Raw genomic sequence first — 18,744 nt, 5'->3', positions numbered from 1 at the left:
CGTGCTTTCATAGCAATCGCGTCACACTTTCTACGTCATTCACACCACCCGTCAGAAATTTGTCTGTATTCACACATTTGCATTGAATTTGTTTGTAATCTACTTGCAACAATTCGTAATTTCACCTTTGGTGTGAACCCAACATGAACAATTTTGAAAATACTGTGTTGATTATAGCAAGTTCAAACACACATACACAACAATAGATGAGTACATGGCAGTGTTGATGCTCAAGTGTTTTTTAACTCTTTATCAGCAAAGTATAGATTTACTTCACATTACAACCAAAAGCAGAGACACGTCTTGCACACATGGCAAATCATACTTGGACACGAGTGCCGAGCCTACACTACCAAGCCTAACAAGGTGACAGCACCAGATACTGGCCTAGCATATGTAATACAGCATTTTTTGACATTTTCGCAGATCATTTGGAAAATGTTGCCATTTAGATGTGAAATTTTTCAAACCACAAGGTAAAAAGGTTTTTGTTTTGGCTGCGTTGTTGTCATGTAAACATAGCCTAATGCTAGGTTCACACCAAATGCAGACTTGACTATTTCCACAAGTATGTTACATACAAGTCAATGCAAAAGCGTGAATGCAGGTGTTTACTACAAACGTACATATTTCACCTCAATCACGCCTACCAAAGATTTTTAAATAATAATAAATTCCACAAAGTAAACTAGAGCGAGTGAAGCAGTGCTCCATATTTAGTGTAAACCCATTAGTATTTAATTTGACCAATTAAAGGTTGTGAGAGGCTGTAGGCTTTATTGGAAAAAGAAATAGTAGCTTTTACAATATTGACATTGAATACCTTCTATAATAAATTCTATAATGTAGATAATAAAAAGCATCTAGGACTCTTTAATTTCTAAAGGTTATTTTGGTTTGTCAATTTAACACTCAACGAGTCGGTCATTTACTCTAATGTTGTGAACTTTCTCTCTCTGTTCTGTTTGCCGTCTCAGGAATGAATCTGAATAAGCGAGAGCTGAATGAGCATGTGGAGTTTGAGTCTCAGACATATTACGCAGCGTTTGCTGCTGAACTGGAGGCCTGCGCTCAGCCCATGTGGGGTCTCCTGACACACTGCAAAGTTAAAGTGAGATATACACTCCTCCCTTTGTACTTTACATTGTTTTAAATTATGATATTGTTAAAATGATGACAGTTGTTTGGTTTTGTATAGACGTATGCCAATATTCAATAATACAGAAGTGTTGTAAAACCAATTGTATGGTTCTGAAATTTTTAAATCGTCCATTTGCCGCTAACATTCAAGCACCGTTGAGCTCTTTTTGAGTTCAACAATGCTCAAATGTATGAGGAAAATGGGTAAAATTTTATGACAAATTGGTGCTGTATGATTGGACAATACTTTTGACAACACTAATACAGTATATATTATAGAATATATATATATATAGACATATAATACCTCTTATAATTATAATATTTACGAAAGTAAAAGGTAAAAAATATTTAAATAAGGCACGCAAATTTAGATTGACCATTTCTTGTGATATAATTTCTTAATATTAAGATAATACCATGTATTGTGATTAAACTTCAGTAATAACAAAGAAAATCAAACACTGTCGTAAGCCTACCTGTTTTTGAATTAAACATTTTGTGTGTTGTCAGGAGACCCAAGACTACACTAAGACAGTGGTGCGATATTGTCTGGAAACTCTTCAGATGTGGTTTGACGCCATTGGGTTTGTAGATGAGGTACAGTCTTGATGCTTACACTAATAGATTTAGTGCTGGGGGATTCGTTTTCATTTAGTTTCATTCAAATTTACTATTTTGTTGCAAATATTATTTTACAAATTGGATCATAGATAAATTATATAAGCATTTGCATGTTATTCAATAACATTACTGAAATATAAAAGCACACAATTACATAAGTAAATAAATAGACTCAGTAATGGGTTGAAAAATCTAGATCCTGTGTGGGCCTAGTAATCACCTACTGTTGTTTTTGAATTATTTTGTAAAAATGTAGGATATGTTTAAGACGAGATAAATGCGGAAGTAGTGTGTTAGTAACTTAGGATTCTCTGTTGCAGCCTTCCCTCAATCAGCTGACCTTTCATTTACCTCTTCACCGATACTACGCCATGTTTCTCAGCAAGGTAAGCCTAAGCAGGATAATCGTTTTTACTGATAAGAAAAAATGTGAATAGACTAAGATGGAAACACATTTGCAGAACGCGTTCCTGCATGCATATCAAAAAAGTTGTTTGTTTTAATTCAAATCATGTTCAGATCATGCCATAGATTTGATTTGACTGATTAATCTGATCATGATACATATAAAATCTTTATTAATAAAAATGGAACCACATCATTGAACAAATCAGCGGACAGACCACATTGTAAAACATCTGAAATGTTGTTTTGGTCGATCTAAAATCTCTTAGCCAAAGTCTGTCATCACAGTGGTTCAGTATTGCTATTATGCTATTGTTACCTCCAAAACTGGAGTGTCTGTTCTCCCAAAGAGCATCTCATGTCTCCAAAATCGTCTTCATCTTCTGAGGTGCAAGTAATTATTATATTATATTATATTATATTATATTATATTATATTATATTATATTATATTATATTATATTATATTATATTATATTATATTATATTATACAAGAAAAAAGGCCCACAGTGGCTTCTCCTACCGCAGCAAATTGTTTTTTATTTCAATATTAAGCACCAGTTTATCAGGAACTGATGATTTTGTTCTCTGCGACTCATTACACTGTGTCCTAACAACACACGACACTGTGCTGCGACGCATTAAAAGGTATCTTTTCCATTTTAAAATAATTTTTATTCTCTCAATATCTGATTTTAGAAATGCTTTCTATTTTCGTAACGTTGTGACAGAACAATAGCATAAACTATTATGACAATGATCACCTCAGGTACTGATTATGTGCTACTGATCAGCGTTAATTTTGACAGCAAAATTTGATTTTAGTTTTAGTCATATTTTAGTTTTCTGAATCATTCTAGTTTTAGTCGAATAAATTTCATAAGATTTTAGTCTACTAAATCTACTTTAGATTTAGTTGACAAATATGTTTGTTGTAATTTAAGTGTAGTTTTATTAAAATATTGTATTTATTCATACAAAATATTCAAACTATTTTATTTATACAAAATATTCTAATAAAACTGTCTTATTAAAATATGGAATATAGCTTTTCCATTGAAGACCAAAAATTAGATATACCTTGTTTACTTGTATCTTTAAACATTTTACATTCACATTTTACAGCAAATGGTGAAATTTCCTGCATGAATTTCGGGACGATTCCCTGGCATGCGGATGTCACTTTAGATTTGTTGTTTTTATCAGCTATTTCCTTCCCATACAGTTTACGGTCTTTTTGTCTTGACATCAAACGTGAATCTTCTTTTTCTCTCAGTTGTTACCATTTCATTATAGTTTAATCCGACAGACCGACACCCCCTATAGAAGATGATATAATTGCATCCCGCGTCTACGGTCTACCAGTTACTTTTCAAATGTGCATGTGTGCATCATGTATCACACACCAAGTTTAATCGCGATTGGATGTTTACCAAAAAACATCCCTCAATCACATTCTCGTCTTGTTTTTATTAGTCAATGAAAATGTCATTGTATTTTTATTATAGTTGTTTTCATTATCACTTAATTTTTATTTATTTTTCGTCAGTAGACAAGGGTTTGTCACAAAAATTATGACAGATGTTTTGTGAACAGCATAAACACTGCTACTGATTCAGTGCTAAATGCTCCCAATTTACTCCAATTGAGTTTAAATAAAATTATTCATGACATTTATTGCTATATTACCGGAAGCAGCAGCAGATAGTTTCTCAGATATTGAAAATAAAGTAACTGGCCGATGGTTTGAAAATGAAAGTTAGAACTGTGACTCAGTGTGAACCAACAACTTCAGTCACTCAGTAGCCTATTAATAATGTTAAAGAGCTTTAATATGTATTAAAACAGATTTAAATTAGATGTAATTAGATTAAAAGCCTTTCAAACCGTTTCGTTGGGAGTAGAGTGGCTGGTGTTTAAAAGTTTCTGTCGTGGCGCGTTGCGATTGGTGCAGACAGCCAAATTGCGTGTCACTGGAATCGTGTTGTTAGGACACTGCTAGATGTTAACGCTGCTTTATTGGCAAACGTTTCATGTGATATTCCAGTTTTTAGATGGAAATGGTTTTGTTCTGATGTAGTTTTTCATAAGGATGCGTTTGTTCAAATTACATTTGTGCGTCTTTTGAGTAGGCCTCAAGATGTTCTAACAGTGTTTTAATCTGATTCACTGAGCTTGAGGTTGAATGGAGCTTTCTTTGTGCAAATGTTGCTTTATTGAAGAGAATCTTTATTTAAGGCTGCAACACAATGCAGTCAAAGTCCTAGGCCTATTGTAAGACTTTATTATAGTTTACATTGTTATAAACTGATCTGCACCTGTTGTTTTACAGGGAGTGAAGTGTCAGGGTCTGGATTTAGACAGTTTGCTTCCTGATCAGGAGATGCTGATGAAGATCATGGTTCACCCTCTACAGATACAGGTAAATGAGATGAGGGTGAAGAGACAGTCCTATAAAAGAAAGCTTAAGATGAGAAGGAGCACCTGGTTGTGTGTAATTAAAGCAGGGGTTCACCAAAAATCTCAGTTCTGAAGCAAGAATGACTTCTATTCCCTTTTGTGTAACCAAACATGTTTCAATGCTGTGAAAGTATATAATGACCAGGGCTGCAAATATTTCATACAGATACCTTTATGGGTAATCCTCTGTATTTCCTTCATTAAGTCTTATGGGAGCTTTGTTTGAAGAGTGTGGGTCAGATGCTTAAATGGAACCACTCTGTCAGTTACAAAATGGCTAGACGGTGATCATAAAGTTATTAGCATGGTGTAAACCATATTAACTTGGATTGTATGGAAAGGAGCAGTCTGGACCAGGGCTAATAAAGTTTACTAAACACAGACAGATTGCTACTTGAAATTAACCTTAACTTAAAACTAAACAAATCTTTGACCAAAATCTAAAATATATATAAAAGTTGAAGTTAAACTTATTAACCCTACTGTTAAATTTAGACAATTCACTCTCAATTTTTTCCCTAATTTCTGTTTAATGGAGAGATTTTTTTATAGATATATATATATATTACTAAACATTACAGTTTTAATAACTAATTTTTAATAACTGATTTCTTTCATCTTTACCATGATGACAGTACATAAAATTTTACTAGATACTTTTCAAAATACTAGTATTCAGCTTAAAGTGCAATTTAAAGTCTTAAATAGGTTAATTCGGTTACCTTGGCATTGTATAACGATGCAAAAAAATTTGCTTAAAGGAGCTAATTATATTGACCTTAATTATAATTTTTTAAAGTTAAAAACTGCTTTTATTCTAGCTAAAGTATATTGAAAAAGACCTTGTCTATACATATACACACTACCTGACAAAAGTCTTGTCGTCGATCCCAGTTGTAAAAGCAACAAATAACTTGACTTCTAGTTGATCATTTTGAAAAGTGTCAGAAGGGAGATTTTTTTTTTTTCCAATGAATCATCTGTTGAGCTGCATCCCAATCATCACAAATACTGCAGAAGACCTACTGGAACCCGCATAGAGCGAAGATTCTCACGGAAATAAGTCAAGTTTGGTGGAGGAAAAATCATGGTTTGTGGTTTCATTCAGCATGGGGTGTGTGAGAGATCTGCAGAGTGGATGGCAACATCAACAGCCTGAGGTATCAAAACATTTGTGCTGCCCATTACATGACCAACCGCAGGATAGCGCGCCTTATACTTCAGCCTCCACATCAAAGATCCTGAAAGCAAAGAAGGTCAAGGTGCTCCAGGATTGGCCAGCCCAGTCACCAGACATGAACATTATTGAGCATGTCTGGGGTAAGATGGAGGATGCATTGAAGATAAATCCAAAAAATCTTGATGAACTCTGGGAGTCCTGCAAGAACGCTTTCTTTGCCATTCCAGATGACTATTAATCAGTGATTTGGGTCATTGCAGAGATGTATGGATGCAGTCCTCCAAACTCATGATGGAGTCATACACAATATTCATTCTTTTCCCACTGCAGCATGTCTTTATATTCTATACTGTACATTATTTCTGTTCAGTGACAAGACTTTTGTCTAAGCAAAGTCAGACCTTACTGTTCTAATTAAATAATTAAAAATCAAGACATGATCATATTTAATTTTGGTCAAATAAGTTTAATTCAGAGGCCTTTGCCTTTCATATAAGCCACTTCTGATACTAATTGATCAACTAGAAGTCAAGTTATTATTTGTTGTTCCTAAGGCTTCGTTTACACTAGTACGTTTTAGTTTTAAAATGGCATTTCAGAATGAAAAGAGCCTCTTCAGCGTTTTTTTTCGGCGCTCAACTCTAGCGTAGTGTGGATAGATGGTGTAACTGTAGCAAAACTTATGCATTTTCAAACTAAAACGTATTTGTGTAAACGGGGTCTAAAACTTGGATAGGCGACAAGAATTTTGTCTGGTAGTGTGTGTCTGCGTGTGTATATATATATATATATATATATATATATATATATATATATATATATATATATATATATATATATATATATATATATATATATATATATATATATATATATATATATATATATATATATATATATATATATATATATATATATATATATATATATATATATATATATTTTCTGTGAATAAAATTAACAAAAAATTTTAAAAAATCACAAAACATAATTACTAAAATAAAAACAATCAGAATTAGAATTTAAAGTATACAAAAATACACTATCTCAGTGGTGCTTAAATAACTCTCTAATAATAAACGAATCATCTTTTGTGTTTCACTCTTAATATACAATCATGATTCTGAATTCTGCTTATAAACACAACAATATACATCAATAGTATACATGTAGTACCTTTGAGTTCTAGGAACTAAAACATTACATCTGTACACAGGGCTTCATTTGTCCATCAGTGCATTAATGCTGCTGAAGCGGAGGACATTGTGTTGTGTAATGCTGCAGCCGTTTGTCATAAATCTTCACCGATGTTTCTCCTTTCAGTTCTGGAATGTGATGTCATATGAGAGTGGTATGATGCAAGCACTACAGTGCCGGATAAGTATTTGTGTGTGTGTGTTTGTGCAGGCTAGCCTGTCTGAGATCCATAGTAACATGTGGGTGAGAAATGGGTTGCAGATTAAAGGTCAGGCCATGACCTATGTCCAGTCTCACTTCTGCAACTCCATGATTGATCCGGACATCTACCTCCTGCAGGTGAACATGCCAACACCACTCACTCACTCACTTAGTTACTTCAGAATGTGTTTGTCTTTCCATAGCTTTTGATTTACACTTCATTCATTCATTTTCCTTTGGCTTAGTCCCTTATTTATCAAGGGTTGCCACAGCAAAATGAACCACCAACTATTCCAGCAAATGTTTTATGCAACTGATGCCCTTCCAGCTGCAACCCAGTACTGGGAAACACCCATACACAGTCATTCACACACTCATACACTATGGCCAGTTTAGTTCAGCTATAGCGCATGTCTGGAATGTGGAGCACTCAGAGAAAACCCATGCCAACACGGGGAGAACATGCAAACTCCACACAGAAATGCCAAGTGGGAATCCGAGCTGGGATTCGAACCTGCGACCTTCTTGCTGTGAGGCCACAGCGCTAACCGTTGTGCCACTGTGCCACCAACCAACGAAACCTCAGTCTATCATTTCATTTTAATTTTTTCTTCAGTTTTTCTGGTCCAAATAAAAGCAATTTGATAAGCGTAAAGATAGAATGTTGCAGATGGTTAAGTTATAGCCAGTTATATGCTGGTCTAAATCCCTGGTGCCCACCTTTCCCATGTCTTTGTTCACGATTAATTCATTCAAAACCCCTGATTTCTTTAAATAATTCCTGAAATAGACTTTGAATTTCGAAATAATCCTCCACAGCTTTTTGATAAGGAAGCAATAACTCTCCTTCCTCTCCTTGTTGTTGATTGGATACAATATTTCCTCTTCCTATTTATTTTTTGAAGTATCACTGCTTGAATTGTCTTCGAAGCAGATGAGTTCTTTCAGTGCGCATAACGAATTTTTCGCAAATGTCTAAACAAAATAAAACAAAAAACCTTTACAGAAAAACTTAGCAAATAGCATTAAACAGAGTCATTTCAATTATTTCAGACAACATGGTTGCCTTCGGTGTATTTTCGTTTTCTTGTCTTGATGTGAAACGTTCCATATCATTGTTTATTTTGAAAAGCCTCAGATTGATATCCTGTGATGTAAAAGTTATTGGAGGACACACACGGTACAGCACATTTTCTTCAGTTGAAAGTTTGATTTAAATCACACACAGCATTTAAGGATGGTCCGGTGGATGTCACAAGAATGCCTTTAGTGTGGTTCCTTGTAAAAGAAAATTTAAACGGCAACAAGGAGTAGCCTTGTTCATAGTCCAAATATCTACGAATTCTCAAATCTAGAAGCATTTTCTTCTAAAGTACAAATTTTTGCTTTGTTTTAAGAATTAAGTAAAAAACAATGGAGTTTTTCTTTAAAACAAGCTAGATCATCCTTCAGTGGAATAAATTAAATCTTATTTCAAACTAAACCAAGACTTTTTTTTTTAACTCATTGGCAGATTATTTAGCTTGTTTTAAGGAAAACCTGATTTAATTTTGACTTATTTCTCAAAACAAATCTATAATTTGTACTTGACTACAAAATGCTTCTTCGTTTTAAGATATTTTGACTAGAAACATTCAATTTAATTCAATTCATTTCAATTCATTTCAATTCATTTCAATTCATTCAAATTCAATTCATTCAATTCAATTGAATTGACTAGAAACATGACAAAAACAAAGCAACAAGAAGCTTTTTTTTGCCGTTTAAAACCTATTGCTGCTCACATGACGCACTTTTCAGCACATTTCCTAATTAAAAACACAGTTATTTCAGTATTTCTTCAGTGTTTCTTTGTGGTCTTCAGGTGTGTGCGTCTAGACTGGATCCAGATTACTTCATTTCCTCAGTCTTCGAGAGGTACGGCGAATTCTTTGTCTTTCTGATCGAGTTTTCTCATCCATGAGTCGCTCATTTATGGCACTTTGTATTTTGCATCAGGTTTAAGGTGGTGGATCTGCTGACAATGGCGTCTCAACACCAGAACGCAGTGCTGGACTCGGAACAGGAGAGACCCATGCTGGAGGGGGCACTCACCTTCCTGGTCATACTGTGCAGTCTCAGGATACACTTGGGTGTGTGTTTTCTTCATTTTAAAGTCCACGTAAAATCAACATTTACAGTGGTTTTTATCTAGGTATATAATAATTAATCTGTGCTAGTTAATCCACTGAAATAAGTTGTTTAAGTCTGAGGATTTTCTTCTGCGTTTGGAGTGGCGGTCCTTCTGTAGACGTCAACCTGAGGGCTTTTATAGCAACTTCATATTAATAATATGGATGTTCCGATACCCTTTTTACTTTCCCAATAACGATTCCGATACCTAATCCCAGAGCATCGACTGATGCTGTGTACTGAACCAATACCTAAGTGTTAAAATTAGAATATAAAATCAAGCTGCACGTCAATGAGAACTGTTTTAAGAGAGAGAGAGCGAATTATTAAATCTTTTAATTAGGTTGTTTTCAGGCTGCAGCCATATCTATTGTTTACTTTCGATGTCAAGGCAAATTCAAGTTGATTTATTTAAATTGAAACCACTCTCATTTAACAAAAAAAAAAAATTTAATTTAAAATAATATAAATATAATTTTATAAAAAAAAAAAAATGTATATATATATTTTGAAAACAAAGGCTTTGTACTTCATGCATGTTTCAGGTAATAATTTCATGCCCTCAATAATAAATGTGACAGGCAGGGCTCACATTAACCAGCACAGAGCGATTCAGTTCAGTAGTGCAATTTAAAACAAGAAATTTCTTGTTTGGATATACAGTTGAAGTCAGAATTATTAGCCCCCCCCCCCCCCCTGAATTTTTTATATATTTTTTTATTTCTCAAGTGATGTTTAACAGATGTTGAAGAAATCTCTCTGTCAAACAGTAATTGGGGCAAAAAAAAAAAAACAGGGAGGCTAATAATTCTGACTTCAAGTGTGTGTGTGTGTGTGTGTGTGTGTGTATATGTGTGTGTGTATATGTGTGTGTGTATATGTGTATGTGTATATATGTATGTGTATATATGTATGTGTATATATGTATATGTATATACGTGTATGTATATGTGTGTGTGTATATGTGTGTGTATACACACACACACACACACACACACACACACACACACACACACACACACACACACACATATATATATATATATATATATATATATATATATATATATATATATATATATATATATATATATATATATATATATATATATATATATATATATATATAAATATATATATATATAAATATATATATACACACATATACTTCAGAGTTCCAAAACTCTCTTGCAGCAGTGTTGGGTATGTTTACAAAAAAAGTACAACCTTATAAGTTAAGACAAATTAAAACACTCATAATACTTTCTTTTTGTGCCAAAACTTGCTCAGTAGATCAAGCTACTGGATGCATTGACCCGACGCGATGAACAACAATCATGGAAAATCGCGTTCATTGTGATCGACTTTCAAAACCGACTAGTTGTTTTCCAGGACATCCAGTTTTAACAGGAAGTTTGAGAAATTAGCTCATTGTGTTTGTTTTTTCCACCTCTATTTCTCTGCAGGAATGTCCGACGATGAGATTTTAAGAGCTGAGATGGTGTCACAGTTGTGTATGAATGATCGTACTCACAGTTCTCTGCTGGATCTTGTATCCTTTCGCTATTAAAACAGGAAGCATTAACAGGAAGTACTCTGCTTTGATGGTGTTTTTACAAATGTTGGAAATTCTTCATGAGAATCCTTTTATATGTGGTTTTGGGTAAATAGGTCACGAACAGCATTTTTATCATTTTGTTCTGAGGTCCACTTATAATGTTATCAAGATTAAAAAAAAAATTAGATGTAATAGCATATTTTGGGTAGGATTGTAGGCTTCGAGATGCACTCTGCTGTGATTTAGGTTGAAAATGTATATTTATTTTATATATATAATGCACACACACATACATTTTAAGTCAGAATCTTTTTTAAATATTTTTCAAATGTATGTTTAACAGAGCAAGGAAATTTTCACAGTATGTCTTATAATATTTTTTCTTCTGGAGAAGATCTTATTTGTTTTCTTTCGGCTAGAATAAAAGCAGATTTAAATTTTTTAAACACTATTTTAAGGAACAAAATTATTAGCCCCTTTAAGCTATATTTGTTTATGATAGTCTACAGAACAAACAATCGTTGTACAATACCTTGTCTAATTACCCTAACCTGGCTAGTTAACCTAATTAATCTAGTTAAGCCTTTAAATGTCACTTTAAGCTGTATAGAAGTCTCTTGAAAAATATCTAGTCAAATATTATTTACTGTCATCATGACAAAGATAAAATAAATCAGTTATTAGAAATGAGTTATTAAAACTATTATGTTTAGAAATGGGTTGAAAAGATCTTCTCAGTTAAACAGAAATTGGGGGAAAAAATAAACAGCGGGGCTAATAATTCTGACTTAAACTGTATATACATACATACATACATACATACATACACTTATGTGGTGCGATTAGTACTGTCGGGTCAACTAAGTATAAATTTTAAGGAAAATGCCATGTCGGTTTGTGCAATGTTTTATAATGAATCTGCTGTAAAATAGTGCACAAATGACCGAATCAAGTTTCTCCACTAATGCTGGAAGCAGAATGAAGGCAATGCGAATACTGCTTCTTTTATTCAGCTTGTCTTCTGATCATTTTTATATTTTCTACCTATTTTCTACATATACCCATGTAAAAAAACAAACAAGTTGACACCCTTTACTACCCATTGTTTTGGTATGTTTGGCTTTAATAAAAGCTGTTTTTAGACAAACAAGAAAGATTTGAATTCTGAAACTTACAAAATGTTTGTACAGTACTCGTATGCCTAGTGATCAAGGGAATTTTGACTTCTCAGTTTAATTCACCCCTATTTTATAGGCTCATTTTATAACTTCCCTAGAGTTAAACAGTTGAGGTTTTTATTTTTTAATTCATTTATCCGATCTTCGAGTCTGACAGGAGCATTTTAGCGTAGCTTAGCATTAGGCATGGGTTGGTATAAGATTGTGGTATAACCGTGATGTTTTTAACCACTGTTATCATACTGCCAGTATGATAACCGTGGTTAAAAACATCACTGTTTCACGGTTTTGCGATTACTGCTCTAAAATATATATATTTTTAAATGTCTGGGAAAAAAACTACTTTCTTTCCCTTTTGAGCACAATATAGTTTATTTTGAGAAACATATTCTGGAGCAGTAAACATGTCAGGCTGAATAATGAAAATGAATCATTGACTTCTACTGTCTTCATTAGTTTCAAAAACACAGATTTCTTTACAATTTAAAACAGCATTTTTTGGATATATTTTTCTGCTGGAGATACTCCTAAACAGCTGAAAAAAAAAAAAGAATTAAACAAATACCATAGGAACCGTATAGCAGAACATTTTGGCGGTGTTAAAACCTTGACTTTCCAAACCGCAGTATACCTTGAAAACAGTTATCGTCCATGCCTGCTTAGCATAGATCTTTAAAACAGATTAGACAATTAGCATCTCGATCAAAACTGACCAAAGAGTTTCCATCGTTTTTCAATATTTTCGATCCTTTAAAATGAATTGTGTGGAACCAAGCATTATTTTCTTACAGTAATAAACAAGAGCCTATTTTAGAAAAAATGGACTCTTCCTTTTTAAAGCGCTATTAAATTGTGCATGTAATACTGTAACTTAAGATAGGACCTCAGTATAAGTAATATTGGCACAGTAAAGAGGATTATTAATGCTGTCATTGTGGTTTTAGTTTGTAGACCATGCAAAATAAGTTGTGTTAATGTGGCTGTAACTTATCTTGTGAATTTATTCAGTTGTAGAAAGCAGCTGTCACTCTCTTAAATTGCTAAACAACAGTGTGTATGTAGTATGGAACAATATTACACAGTAAAAGCACAGGCAAATGCAATTGTGGGATGTATGTGGTCTATTTTTATAAAATCATTTCACATGTGAAGGAAAAAAGGTTCTATATGACCAAATTGGAATGCCACAAGTTTGAGTACTTCTATTATTAATACATTTATTATTAATACATGCTTAAAATCAACATGGCAGCAATAAGTAATGTGATTACTTTTATAATTTCATATTTACCGTAATAAAAAAAAAAAGAACTTTATTTAGAAAACCGCAGACCGTTCTGTATTTCCATAGTCAAATAGTTTACCATTCATCACAATATTTACCTCTCTGTGGCATTATGTCTTAAATATCTTTGGGCATATCCATCTGCTATTGAGATGTTCCTTGACTGAGGTTTTAGATCCCTGAGAACCCGAACCCTAAGAGCGGTGCGGTGCCGGGCAGCTGTAGTTTTGAGGAGATGCTGTCTGCTGTAGCTGATTTTAAAGCCCCAGTTTTTGAGCCCGGAGGATCCATGCAGCAGGGCATGTACACACCTAAAGGTATTTCCCACATGCTGTGTGTTCCTATTATGACCTCCAGATGGCAGTGTCACTCCATGATTGCTGTGCTTTAGGACATACTGTACTCAATGCCTCTGCTTTCTAATTAAACCTATTCCTGTCCAAGTCTTATTGAACGTTATAGTCTTCTGATTGTCGTGGAGTGTGTCTTGTGTTTTAAAACATAACTTGAGTTAAAATGTTCTGGCATTTCAGATATTAGATCGATTCTTAATTCAAGAAATGAAGCAGTTATGTGTGTGTGTGTGTAGTAGTTTTGACAGAATAGTCAAATAAGTATAGTTTTATAGTGTTTTTTGTGTGTGTGTGTGTGTGTATGTGTTCTGTGAGGCTCTCTTGTATTTTTTCGCTCTATTTTTTGCTTTAATTTGTTTAAATACACTGTGTTTTATTTAAAAAAAAAAAATCTAAATAAATAAGTAAAAAAAAGAAGTGTAACATAGATTTATACACCATTAAATTCAAAACCATGCTGTCATTTAAGGGATAGTTTGCCCAAAAATGAAAATTGACTACAAACCTTTGAGTTTTTTTCTTTTGTTCGGACAAAAAAAAAAAAAAAAGATGGCAAATGACATCCAGAGTAGGAAAAGTTCTGGTTTTCAGCATTCCTCAAGATATCGTGCTCAACAAAAGTAAGAAACTCAGAGTGTTTTGTAACAAGTGGATGATTAAATGACACTAATTGACATTTTTAAGTGAACTATGCCTCTAAGTGTAGTGCTCCGCTCTCTCCACAAGGTGGCAGACTGAGGGTGTTTTCTAAATCTGATATTCTTATTTTTTTATTTTTTTCTGAATTCACAGCCAGCATGTATTTATTTTCTTTGTGTGTGTTTGTGTTTTCAAGCGGAGGTTTGGGAAAAAGAGTTTGACCCTATAATGGTGATTCTACGCACCGTTTACCGCAGAGACGTGCAGTCGGCCATGGATCGATACTCAGCATTGTGAGTCTCTGAAATCCTCCATCCACATAATCTCAAAATTCACTGTATAACATTGAACATCTGCTGTTTCACACCATTTTTACAGAGCAGGATTCCATAAAGTCTAAAGCTCTTTGCACAATGAAGCTTTTTTTCGTATTGTTTTTTTTATCCACCACATTCTGTCTTTATATTCATTTATGCACTGTGTTCGTAATGAAGTGATCTGTGCTGATCAAGTGACGGCATTCTGTATTTTGCCTTTCGCTCATACGGTGGCTCTGAACTAACAAAACGTCTTCAAAACAAGGCTTTTTCGGATGGGAAAAATTGAAAAAATCAAAACCAATTTTAATTTTTTATGACGAACGAAAGATTCGGAGGCAGTTTGTCAATACTATTGACAACGTGAGGTCAAATACATTTTTTAACACACAAAAATTCAGAATGAAAATTTCGGATTCAGTGGGCAGTAACCTTAAGATTACTTAATGGGTTCAAAAGTTGCATTTAGACGATTCTGTGTGACCATGTCAAAATTTGATTTTCCCTTTCTGGTAACACTTTATAATAACTACACACTATAAATCATTTATTAAGTATTAGCATCTAGTGAATTCATTATTTGTTAAGCATTAACTCTACATTAATAAACGTTAGTAAGCAGTTTATAACTGCAGCTACAAATGCTGTAATCTTGACTTATAAGCACCTATATAATGTGCTTAATAATTGTATTTTCATACTTAGTTAATGATTTATTTTTAATTACTAAATTATACTAAAGTATTGCATTATTTACAAACCATTTGTATTTAAGAGTAGTTGAGGGTTTTTAGGATCATTCAGAATGAGTTAGTAAATGATTAATAAACTATTAAAATCAACATTTACATATCTTATTATTTAGGCATATACTAATAGTTAACTAATATGTTAATAAATGCTTTATTAACTCAACTTTATGCAGTTTTGTGACCTAATCTAAAGTGAGGACTATTTATGCTTTATAAATCCCTTATAAATGACAATTAAAGGCTCAGAATCAAATGAACAATAATCTTTGCAATCTTTAAAAAAAAATAAAATGACTGTAAAGTTTAAACATTGCCAAATAACAGGAGTGTCAAAATATGACACAAAACTGGATAAAACAACAACAACAATATAATAATTGAACAATATAATAATATGCTATGTTTAAACTCTACAGTAATTTATTTTAGATAAGGTTGCAAAGATTTATTTTTCATTTGAAGTTCAGTTTTATTTGTGTATCTTTAAATGAAAAGGAATGAATAATGTCATTTTTCCTGTTTAGAATTTAACTGAGCCTTTATTTGTCATTTATAAGGGATTTATAAAGCATTAATAGTCCTCACTTTAGATTAGGTCTCAAAACTAGATGAAGTTGAGTTAATAAAGCATTTATTAACATACATAGTAACCCTTAATATATGCCTGAATAATAAGACATATAAACGTTGATTTCAATAGTTTATTAATCATTTACTAACTCATTCTGAATGATCCTAAAAACCCTCAACTACTTTTAAATACAAATGGTTTGTAAATAATGCGATACTTAATTTAGTAATGAAAAATAAATCATTAACAAAGTATGAAAGTACAAGTATTAAGCACATTATAAATATGTTTGTATGTCAAGAATACAGCATTTGTAGCTGCAGTTATAAACTGCTTACTAACGCTTATTAATGTAGAGTTAATGCTTAACAGATAATGAATTAACTATTTGCTAATGCTTAATAAATGATTTATAGTGTGTAGTTATTATAAAGTGTTACCCAATTTCTTAATGTTAGTTGATAACGTGATTATGAAGGAATGCTAGACTAAAGTGTAGCCCACGGGCAGTTTGTCGCACATACAAAAACCGATGCTTGATGTCAGTCAGTCTTAAAAGCTATTGTATCGAAGAACTTTCACTTCTATGTAGTTGATGGGTGAGTTAAACATTTGACATGGAATGCAGAGCATGCTTTCCTTTGAAAAACTGTTCAAATACTTAAACTCTTAGTTGACTGCGTGCTTTGCTTTTGTTGTAAACCCAGCTCAGGACAATCACCATAATCATCATGATATTATCTATGTGATGCTTTAGAAATGCAATCACAACAGTCGCATAAAATAATACACATGCAGAACAACAGGAATGAAAACGCTGGCTAAAACAAGGCTTTGGAATTAAAAATACTAATTCATTTGCCATATTCTTTGAGTGACCTATGTGCTTTTTTTTCTGTCCTCCCATCTCCTTTTGCCTATGGTCAGGGTTTTGTTTGAAGTTTCAGACGTTTTATCAATATATTAATTATAGCAGCTTTGTATTATAACTAGTTAGTAGGGCTGCACGATATTGGAAAAATATATTGCGAAATGAAAGCAATTTCCACAGATGGCTTGAATATCTGCATTTTGAAAAACATCTTGAATTTATATTTATTCTCTGGTACAGAAGAATTCTATACTCTTTGTATGAAAGCTGTTTGGATTTTTTAGTTTTTGTCTTAAGGATTACACTCCTTAGACTATGTTGCGCAGACTAATATTTTATCAGTGGTTCACAAAATGCTTAAGTCGACAAGAATGCTGCTGTTTAGCCATTTCATTTACTCTTGGTTCTTTGTAGTTCTGTTGTTGACTCACCGAATCACTTCCATTCATTTATTAATATAACATCTTGGAAGTAAAGTCATTATGGGTCCTTACAGTTACTTTGTTTTAGTAGTCAGATAGTGAGGGGAGAAAAATCTGTGTTGAAACCAAAAATGCATCAGTCATTCGTTTTGTAATCGTATTGCAGCCCTTTGAATTGGAATCAAACTGTGAGCTGGTCAAACATTTTCACCCCTATCAGCAAAGGAAATCTGTAAATGTCAGGTTAATGACAGTACAGTCTAGGCCTGGGCGTTAAATTGAAAGCCATTTTTATGCTCATTTTGTCAGCATTAGACATGCTGATTCAGTTAAAGCTATACGTTTTATACGCCTACCCCTATGCCTTCCCTTGCCGTTCACATTGTTTCAAGGGCCAAGGGGATAAAAATTCCCATAGGAATTGACACACACACACACATCATCAGGCCATCACTAGTGCACATTGCAAGCACCATGGGTCGAGTGTTTTTATTCAATCATATGGAAGTTGAGCTTTAAAGCACTACGAGAGCATAGGAATGAACTAAAAAACCTTGTGTTCTTGATGTCATGCACTCCAGCATTAAGACCGTTGATACAGTCGTTGATGTGTAACAAAAAGCACAGCACACTGCTCTTTCCTAATGTCAACAAAAAGTAATTTCTTACAATTTCAGAACTGAAAAGTGCATTTGTTGTGATTGCCCACACGTAAAGTTGTTGTGCTGTATTTGGACAAACACCATTTCAAGAGTTCACACTTAGATATGCTTGGCGTTTAAAGCAGGTTTGGCATGCTGTCCCGGGAGAGAACCCTGAGCTCTGAGATATTTGAGCCCAGGGCTCCCGCCCAGTCAATAAGCATGTCAGGAGATCCGAGATCAGGTAGGTCTCGAGAGCTCCCCCTTTTAGAAAAGGGAGGAAAAGGAGGAGATGGGGTGGAAGGGGGGATTCTTCCAAACGAAGATAGAGCAGTAGGAAGAAAATGATCCATTTACAGTAAACTAGGATCATTCTGAATGGATTATTACTGACTACAGATGAGCGGCCAGTCGTGCTCAATCATATCACATGCTCCTCTCGAAATTAGTTTATGAAACTTCACTTAGTTTTACAGCGTCAAAGTGTACAAGTTGGATCTTCTTGCAAAAAGCACCAAACTGTATTGGGTATTTACACAGTGGTCATATTCATGGATGTAAACACAATAAAACAATATTAGCATTATAACAGATGTGCTGTAAATAGCTAATTTCTTGCCACTAAACTTTGACAGACTGGCCTATTCTGTCAAGTGATTGGGTAACATTATCATTTGTTGTATATGTCGTTGAATATTTTGTGGCGGTCACTATAAGGCACTATTATTAGCAAAATGTAGTGATTTATAGATTTTTTTATATTACATTAATGTTATTA

The 18,744-nt window shown here is 33.5% G+C and overlaps 1 protein-coding gene across 2 annotated transcripts in view; it reads left to right on the top strand.

Moving 5' to 3' along the window:
- ubr3 (ubiquitin protein ligase E3 component n-recognin 3) overlaps positions 1 to 18,744 on the top strand; it is a 151,766-nt gene that overhangs the window by 23,384 nt on the left and 109,638 nt on the right. For both annotated transcript variants that reach the window (XR_008838320.1, XM_056464685.1), the window contains exons 10-19: positions 978 to 1,111; positions 1,654 to 1,740; positions 2,085 to 2,150; positions 4,502 to 4,591; positions 7,217 to 7,345; positions 9,072 to 9,124; positions 9,206 to 9,339; positions 10,846 to 10,931; positions 13,576 to 13,717; positions 14,589 to 14,685. Coding sequence is in view for 1 of the 2 variants with exons in the window: in XM_056464685.1 (XP_056320660.1) it covers positions 978 to 1,111; positions 1,654 to 1,740; positions 2,085 to 2,150; positions 4,502 to 4,591; positions 7,217 to 7,345; positions 9,072 to 9,124; positions 9,206 to 9,339; positions 10,846 to 10,931; positions 13,576 to 13,717; positions 14,589 to 14,685 (1,018 nt within the window). In the remaining variant the exon portion in view is untranslated. The remainder of the gene's footprint in view (positions 1 to 977; positions 1,112 to 1,653; positions 1,741 to 2,084; positions 2,151 to 4,501; positions 4,592 to 7,216; positions 7,346 to 9,071; positions 9,125 to 9,205; positions 9,340 to 10,845; positions 10,932 to 13,575; positions 13,718 to 14,588; positions 14,686 to 18,744) is intronic.

Source organism: Danio aesculapii, chromosome 9 (genome assembly GCF_903798145.1).
Source record: "Danio aesculapii chromosome 9, fDanAes4.1, whole genome shotgun sequence".
Lineage (NCBI taxonomy): Eukaryota > Metazoa > Chordata > Actinopteri > Cypriniformes > Danionidae > Danio > Danio aesculapii.
The sequence above is the reverse complement of the archived record's forward strand: the minus strand, read 5'-3'. Positions and strand labels throughout refer to the sequence as shown.